This window comes from Labeo rohita, unplaced genomic scaffold (assembly GCF_022985175.1).
Source record: "Labeo rohita strain BAU-BD-2019 unplaced genomic scaffold, IGBB_LRoh.1.0 scaffold_433, whole genome shotgun sequence".
NCBI lineage: Eukaryota > Metazoa > Chordata > Actinopteri > Cypriniformes > Cyprinidae > Labeo > Labeo rohita.
The window spans coordinates 1-8,561 of NW_026129351.1; the positions used below are offsets into that span (position 1 = coordinate 1).

Consider the following 8,561-nt stretch of genomic DNA (forward strand, 5'->3'; position numbering starts at 1 on the left):
ATTAAATGAAACAAATGGTATTTTTAGGGTATAATCACACAACATTTCTTCCATGTATTAATTTTAATAGTAAATTACCCTTTGTTTGCCAAACAAAAAGTTTGCTTAATTTTCAATAATAATATAAATAAATAATATGAAAAGATAAATGAACTTAATGTGTTATGCCTTCATTTGATAACCAGAACATTTTAAATACACAGAATTTAAAATTAAGTATGCATTCAAATAATTAGACATGCTAAAACACAGAATTTGATAACAATAAAATATATGGTGAGAGAAAAAAATAAAACTGGTGATGGATAGACAACAGATAGTGGTGTGCTGACTTTCATTAAGTCAACACTGATTACAAAGCAGTTTTCTGTGTCATTATAAGCATCCAAACATTTAGTGCAAAACTGCAGAAGTTTTATTGCTTTGACTTCATATACTGTATGATTTGAGAATTATGTTGCATTGTGTTTCTCATAGATTGTTGGATAGCATTTATACTCAACTAAGTCCTCAGTAAACTATGTTAGATTACAATCATTTGACATAATTAAAATTCCCCTCAAAGATAATATTGTATTGTGTAATGCAAGTTAAATGTAAGAACGTTATTCAGTTTTTATTTTTAACACCTGTGTAATATTACTCTGTATTTCAGCTCTTGCTTACAATGATTTTGTTCCTGCATGTTCTCACTACATGTACAATGAAAATCTAATGTGTTTTTTTTTTTTTCTTGACCATGGTATAGGTAAATGGATACAAATCTGATTATTTCTGTTGTAGTACTCATTATTCATTAATAACTGGACTATGGTAATAATAAATATGTGAATTGCGATAAACATGCATTGGTAAAACATTACAATGATGAGATCACAGTGTTTCTAGGTTTATAACTATACAACAATTTTTAATCTTTGAGAATCAGTTGCAGACATAAATAAATAAAATACATCCTTGATTTATTTCTGTGTGCTAAAGAGAAAGGAAGTGGATACATTCTGCGTTTAAAAGACCAGCCAGATCAGTGGAAGTGTGTGACCTGCAATAAACCAAATACTCCTTGTAGTCAAGGGAACAAAACTGCCTGTATCAAACAACCTGAGACAAATATCAGTCTACCTGAAATTATTAAAGACGAGGATGGATTTATTGATCCTGCAAAAGCATCGTAAGTGTGTGTGTGACTAGTGACTTTTAAAATTAAATTTCTATTAAAGAATACCAAGTGATTGAATACATTTTGCAGAGACGCCTTGAACAATATGACGTCTCTGGTGAAGGAGATGGAAAAAAGCAATAAACTCAGTGCAGTGATTGACATGGGGGATGTTATTGGTGTTCTCCAAATACAAGCCAATAACACAGAAACTGAAGACTTTTGCTACTCTTCAGATCAGAATGTGATGAACGTAAGACCTGAGAAGCATTAAAGTTATTAAAACGCATTCATCATTTATCAAAGCTAATTCTTCTTTTCACAGATTCTTGACTGTCAAAGTGACCTGGAGACAGATTCTCCCTGGTCTGTAAAGATTCCCAGTGAGGCCTTTGATAAAGCACATCTGGAAAGAAATGAAAGGGCATTTGTTGGAGTTTTGCGGTTCAAAAACATGGGACATAAGGCACTGTATTCTGTTATATTCTTTTTTATTTATATGATGTTTGATAAAGTTCGGGAGGAGCACGATCAGATAATCAACTAATTCAGCACAGGTGCAACTCGTCTAGCTAATCATCCAAACTAGCACACGTCATATATATGCACACAGCTGACTTACCTCCGTCATTCAACTGTTTTTCGGCATCCTCCCTCCACCCCAACTCCTCACTCCTAATCTATCCTCATCCTATACTTGGGATGGGGGAAGTCGTCTGGGTTCGGGCCATATAATTGGACGATATTCGGCTGTGAAACAGAAATCAGCAACAACAGCATAAAGTGCTCCTGCTCACATCTGACAACCTTTGCAGTGCTGATGGTGAGAAACTTTTAATGAGAAAAGATTCTATTAAATCAAGATCAGTCTTTCAGTCCACATCTACATGTTAGTGAACATGTAAAAGATGACAAAATAAACAAATACAACAAATGGTTTTAAAAATCCTTCAGCTGATCTGTGTGTTTCAGTGTGTTTTCTCTGATCCTTCAGCATCTGCCAAATGTAAAAATCACTGCGCCACATCAAGAATCACTGACTTCTATCACTTCTATCGGCTGCGGCATCTTCATATTTTTTATGGCCATTGCTTTATTCATTTTCCTGCTACGGTAGAGTATCCTAAAGTTTACCAAATAATTTTTAATGAGCAGGACTCGTAGGAAGCGTGTAAGATCCAGTTGCGAGCTTTTATTAACAGATCGTAGTCAAGACAGGCAGGGTCGATAACCAAACAAACAGTAATATCCAGGGCAAGGCGAGAGCGTAAATCCAATAAATAGGCAGAGTCCAAAACCAGAGAGAGCAGTCCGAAAAGTAACAAATAAACAAGGAAATGAAACCAGACAGAACTATGGCAATGAACGAGGCAAAACTGTGGCAAAAACAAAGACAAAACTATGATAAGAAGCCAAACCGTGATAATCAAAAAACAGGGCAATGAAAACAGGAAAACGCTTGGTAGAGTCCGCTATAGCAAAACAATACTTTGCAACTTCCTGTTTGAAAATGGCCTCCTTATATTGCCATCAAACAGGAAGTTACCAATGAAGCAGCAGAGGGAGCAACAACAGTCAGTCAGTGGGTGAGGGCTCCCTCTGCTGGCGTGGCGTTACAGAATCCCCCCCCCTAGGAGCGACCCCTGGCGCTCAAACAACAGTCCAGGAGGGTGGGGGAACAGAGGCAAAACAGGGGGTGGGACGGGGGGCCAGGTCCGTGCAGAGGAGGTGGGCCTGGGTCGTGGAGCAGGGACAGACAGTGAAGCACTGGAGGACCTGGGCCATGGAACAGTGGCAGACAGTGAAGCACTGGGGGACCTGGGCCATGGAGCAGTGGCAGACAGTGAAGCACTGGAGAACCTGGACCGTGGAACAGTAGCAGACCGTGAAACACTGGAGGGCCTGGGCCGTGGAGCAATAGCAGACAGTGGAACCTTGGAGGACCTGGGCCGTGGAGCAATGGCAGACAGTGGAACACTGGAGGGGTCCTGGGCCGTGGGGCAATGGCAGACAGTGGAACCTTGGAGGACCTGGGCCGTGGAGCAGTAGCAGACCGTGAAACACTGGAGGGCCTGGGCCGTGGAGCAATGGCAGACAGTGGAACTTTGGAGGACCAGGGCCGTGGAGCTGTGGCAGACATGGCGGGGCAGGCAGAGCAGGGAGCCATGGTGAGGCAGGCAGAGCAGGCAGAACAGGGAACCATGGCGAGGCAGGCAGAGCAGGCATAACAGGGAGCTGTTGCAGAGCAGGCAGAGTAGACAGGAGCAGTGATATCCACAGTGAAATTAGTGACATCCATAGTAGAACGGTGTGTACACGGACAATTTCCTTGGCCGTGGCATAACAAGTAGAGAGTTCATGATAGGCCCCCTGGGCAGTGGCATGATGGGCAGAGAGTTCATGGGAGGCCTTCGTGGCTGTGACATGACAGGCATAGAGTTCATGAGAGGACGCCGCCCCTATAGGAGGATCTACAGTGGGTGCTGACACCTCTGGAGGCATGGGCGCAGATTCTTGGGCAAACGTGGCAGTGAGTTCATATATAGACGCCACCTCCTTAGGAGGATCTACAGATTGAGCAGACACCTCAGGAGGTATGGGCGCGGACTCGTGGACAAACGAGGCCTCAGGAGCAGACTTATGGTCAGATGAGGCCTCTGGGGCAGACTCACAGTCAGGCAAGGCCTCTGGAGCAGGCTCGTGGATAGACGAGGCCTCTGGAGCAGATTCGTGGACCGACGAGGCCTCTGGAGCAGATTCGTGGACAGACAAGGCCTCTGGAGCAGACTTGTGGACCGATAAGGCCTCTGGAGCAGACTCATGGACAGACGAGGCCTCGGAACCAGATTCGTGGATAGACGAGGCCTCTGGAGCAGACTTGTGGACAGAAGAGGCCTCTAGAGCACAGCGTGCTGCCCACACACTGAAAATGGCGATAGCCATTACAGACAGCACAGTAGATAGCGGGGTGTCTGTTGACCTCGAGGGTGCGAATGCTATGGACTTATGGCTTGTGAATGTGGGCGTGGCTTGGGAGCGTGGGCTCTGCGTGGCTTGGGAGCGTGGGCTCTGGGGTTTCAGCTGAGACGTGATGTGATTTGGGAAGATCAGTGGGGACCTGGTGAGGTTCTGGTAGGACAGCCGTGGCCTGCCTTGACTCGGGGAGATCTGCCGTAACTTGACTTGACTCAGAGGAGTCTGCCGTGACTTGACTTGACTCAGGGAGGCCTGCCGTGACTTGACTTGACTCGTGAAGAACAGTGGTGACTTGACCTGGCTCGTGCAGTCCAGCTGTGACTTGACTTGGCTCGTGAAGGTCAGCTGTGATTTGACTTGGCTCAGGGAGATCAGCTGTGGCTTGACTTGGCTCATGAAGGTCAGCTGTGGCTTGACTTGGCTCATGAAGGTCAGCTGTAGCTTGACTTGGTTCATGAAGGTCAGCTGTGGCTTGACTTGGTTCGGGAATAACAGCGGCAACTTGACTTGGCTCATGAAAATCTGCTGTAACTTGACTTGGCTCATGAAGATCAACTGTGGCTTGGCTTGGCTCAGGAACAACAGCAGCAACTTGACTTAGCTCATGAAGATCAACCATGGCTTGGCTTGGCTCATGGACAACAGCAGCAACTTGACTTGGCTCATGAAGATCTGCTGTAATTTGGCTTGGCTCATGGAAATCAGCTGTGGTTTGACATAACATAGACAACCCCGCTGTAACTTGACTTGACTCCGGAACAACAGCTGTAACGTGACTTGACTTAGGAACAACATGGCTTGACTCAGGAACAACAGCTGTAACTTGGCTTGACTCGTGGGGAACAGCTGTGACCTGGCTTGACTCGTGGGGCACAGCTGTATCTTGGCTTGACTCGTGGGGCACAGCTGTATGTTGGAGAATAATAGCTGTATCTTGGCTTGACTCATGGAGAACAACAGCTGTGTCTGGGCTTGATTCATGGAGAACAACAGCTGTATCTTGGCTTGATTCATGGAGAACAACAGCTGTATCTTGGCTTGATTCATGGAGAACAACAGCTGTGTCTTGGCTTCACTCATGGAGAACAGCTGTATCTTGGCTTGACTCATGGAGAACAGCTGTATCTTGGCTTGACTCATGGAGAACAACAGCTGTATTTTGGCTTGATTCAGAAAGTGTAGCCCTCACTTGACTTGACACCGGAGGATCAGGCATCACTTGGTTTGATTTGGGTGTGGCAGAGATGATGTGATGAGATGCGAATGAGATGATTTTGGTTTGATGAGGCTCAGGCGTGGCAGCCATCTTGGCCAGGGACTCTGACGGGGCGGCCATCTTGTGAACAGGCTTGGTGATGGCGGCCATCTTGTGAACAGGCTTGGGGATGGCGGCCATCTTGTTAACAGGCTTTGGGATAGCGGCCATCTTGTGGACTGGCTCTGGGATGGCGGCCATCTTGTGAGCTGGTTGTGGGAGGGCGGCCATGACAGGTGCAGACTCTGGACGGGCGGCCATGACAGGTGCAGACTCTGGACGGGCAGGCATGGCGTGAGCAGGCCCTGGAGCGGCAGGCATGGCGTGAGCGGGCCCTGGAGCGGCAGGCTTGGCGTGAGCGGGCCCTGGAGCGGCAGGCTTGGCGTGAGCGGGCCCTGGAGCGGCAGGCTTGGCGTGAGCGGGCCCTGGAGCGGCAGGCTTGGCGTGAGCGGGCCCTGGAGCGGCAGGCTTGGCGTGAGCAGGCCCTGGAGCGGCAGGCTTGGCGTGAGCGAACTGTGACTTGGTAGATATGACGAGTGCAGGCTTTGACTTGGTGGATGTGGCTTGAACAGGCTTTGACTTGGCAGGCATGACAAGAACAGACTTTGGCTTGGTGGACGTAACTTGAGCAGGCTTTGGCTTGGCAGGCATGACGTGAGAAGGCTCTGGCATGATAGTGACAATACCGGACGTGACATAGGAGCATTTAGGTGTGGCTGGTACAGGAGGATGGTAGGCTTGATCATCGGCAATCCCTACAGTAAATGCCGATCCAGCCAACAACAGAGCATAGTCAACATAACGGATTAATGACCAGTGGTGGTGATGTCTTGGCAGTTTAACTGAAATGTCCTTGTCCAAACCAAAAAAGAAAATGTCCTTAAGAAAGCTGTCTTGAAAATCTACCAAGTGACAGAGCTCACAAAAGTCCATAACATATGTATCTCGTTTTTGTCAAACGAGAGCGTCGCTAACACACAAGACAACACTGCGTGCGTCTTCATAGCGCTGGTCCTGCATTACTCCATGCTGGCCTCATTCACCTGGTTCTTCATTCAAGCTCTTCATATGTACTTATGGCTCATCAGACAGAACGTCACCATCACAAACTACATGAGGAAGATCACCGTGTTGGGCTGGGGTGAGTTACAGCAACAAAACACCTATTAAAATAAACCTGTTCCAAACCATCTAGTCCAACTGTAAGTTCACCCAAAAGAAAAAAAAAAAAAAAAACATTGCACACAAGTCATATATTGTCATGATAATTTTATGGTTGGTTTTGTCCTTTTCTCGAGCTGTTTAAGAGCATCTGTGGCCGGATGCACCAGCTGGACGTACACACGGTTGTAAGACTAGGCTGGACGTAAAATGCGTTTTAAGTCGTGCCTAGAATTTATACCTGTTGCACCATCTCGGTGTAGTGCTACATCTGAGACTAAATCTTACACCTAGACAAAGGTAGGCATAAAGTGAAGTGTCATGATTTGCTCGGACATGATTTGTTTTTAATTAAACTGTAAACTGTAAACCATAAACTGTAACATTTATGGTATTTTCGGGCAGGATAATGTGGCCTATTCCCTTAATATTTCTATTCGCCATCTTGCTGGGACAGTATAAATGCCTGGAAATACTTAACGTCTTTAATTCCTCTCATCATTTGCAGCGTTCCTGCCATCCAACAATCTCAGTAAGTTTTGTGCTTACTTTTTAATCAGAAATAACTTATCAGCTTTCAAATTCGGTCAGTTCTGTCACAAAATACAGTTTATAAATGTGGTTTTTAAGCCACAGAAAGACGTCAGTAGGCTAAAATGCACAATTGCCACGTAAATTCACATTTACCTCAGGAAAGACATTCGTTGTACACAAACTCGACAGTCAGCTAAAAAAAAATAACCCTAGAAAGAAGCATTGTATTACATTCATTATATTTTACTTAACCTGTCGTCTTTATTTTTAGTGTTAGTCTGAATAAATATGTCATGGGAATGTGCAGGGAGACCTCAGATACAAAAACACAGATTTATTTAGTTTAGGAAATATTTAGTTAATGAAATTATTTCGCAGTGGCTTCACTTGTTATGATGTCTTGAGCAATTCAGTTGGATGTGTCTCAGCTATCACTGCTGAAGAATGTGTTGGACGTGCATCGTCTACGCCGGGTGTAGTTGCGCCTGATCGTAGTTTTAGCTGCTGCAACAGGTGTAAATATTTATCGTAAAGTTGGACGTTGCAAAACCCAGCGTAGGGCTTACACCCAGCTTTTTTTTTTTTACATCTAGCTGGTGCAACCGGCCCCTGAACACTTATTTTAGTATCATTAATAAGATACATTTCTTTAAGTTTTAATATTTGTATATACATCATTTATATTAGTAGTGTTATTATTACTTGTAAATATGTCTATATTGTTTTGAGAATTATTGTTTTGTTTTTTCTTTTAGTTATTTCAGCATATCAAAATTAAACTAAATGGAAATGGGAAATGCTTTGACTAAACTAGCTGAAATGAAATAAGTTTTTCAGTAGCAATAACAATAATAATAATAATAATTATTATTATTATTTTTTTAGTTTGTTGTTGTTTTTCACTATAATATTCCTTGTCTCTGTGTGTTTTCAGTGTGTCCAGCTCTGATAGTCGTAGTTATAGTTTCTGTAGGAGGATATAAAGCAGTGATCCTAAACGCGATGTCTGGAAAAATCACACGGATGTAAGTTGCTCTAATGTCACACATTCATAAATTTATAAATGTCTACTGATTGTCTTCTAAATATTTCATTCTCTTTAATTCCAGGTGCTGGATTACAAATCCTTACATTCACTACATAGTGAACATCGGCTACTACGCTTTAGTTTTCATCTTTACGACAGGAATCTTCATCATGATCGTCACTAAGGTCGTTCAGGCCAGAATCATAAGAGCGACTGACGGCAAGAGAAAGACGTTCAGAAAGCAGCTGATGATGGTGTTGAGTTTGTTCCTGCTCTTCGGTCTGACGTGGTCTGTGATGTTCTTCAGTTATGGTGCTGGTGTCCTGTAGATCTTCGTTGACCGCGGAGGATGACACCAGCTCCATTTAAGACCCAGAGCCCAGCCAACCAGCACCCCGACACGCGGAGTTTGAGCCCGAGCCCACCGCGGATGACGAGCCAGAGCCACG

The 8,561-nt window shown here is 44.5% G+C and overlaps 1 protein-coding gene across 1 annotated transcript; it reads left to right on the forward strand.

Annotated features, from left to right (window-relative positions):
* Positions 1–6,340: 6,340 nt before the first annotated feature.
* Positions 6,341–8,561, forward strand: LOC127160698 (adhesion G-protein coupled receptor G2-like). Its single transcript, XM_051103351.1, has 3 exons — positions 6,341–6,531; positions 8,020–8,110; positions 8,195–8,561. The coding sequence occupies exons 1-3, from the start codon at positions 6,417–6,419 to the stop codon at positions 8,439–8,441; spliced, it is 453 nt and encodes a 150-aa protein (XP_050959308.1). The 5' UTR covers positions 6,341–6,416; the 3' UTR covers positions 8,442–8,561.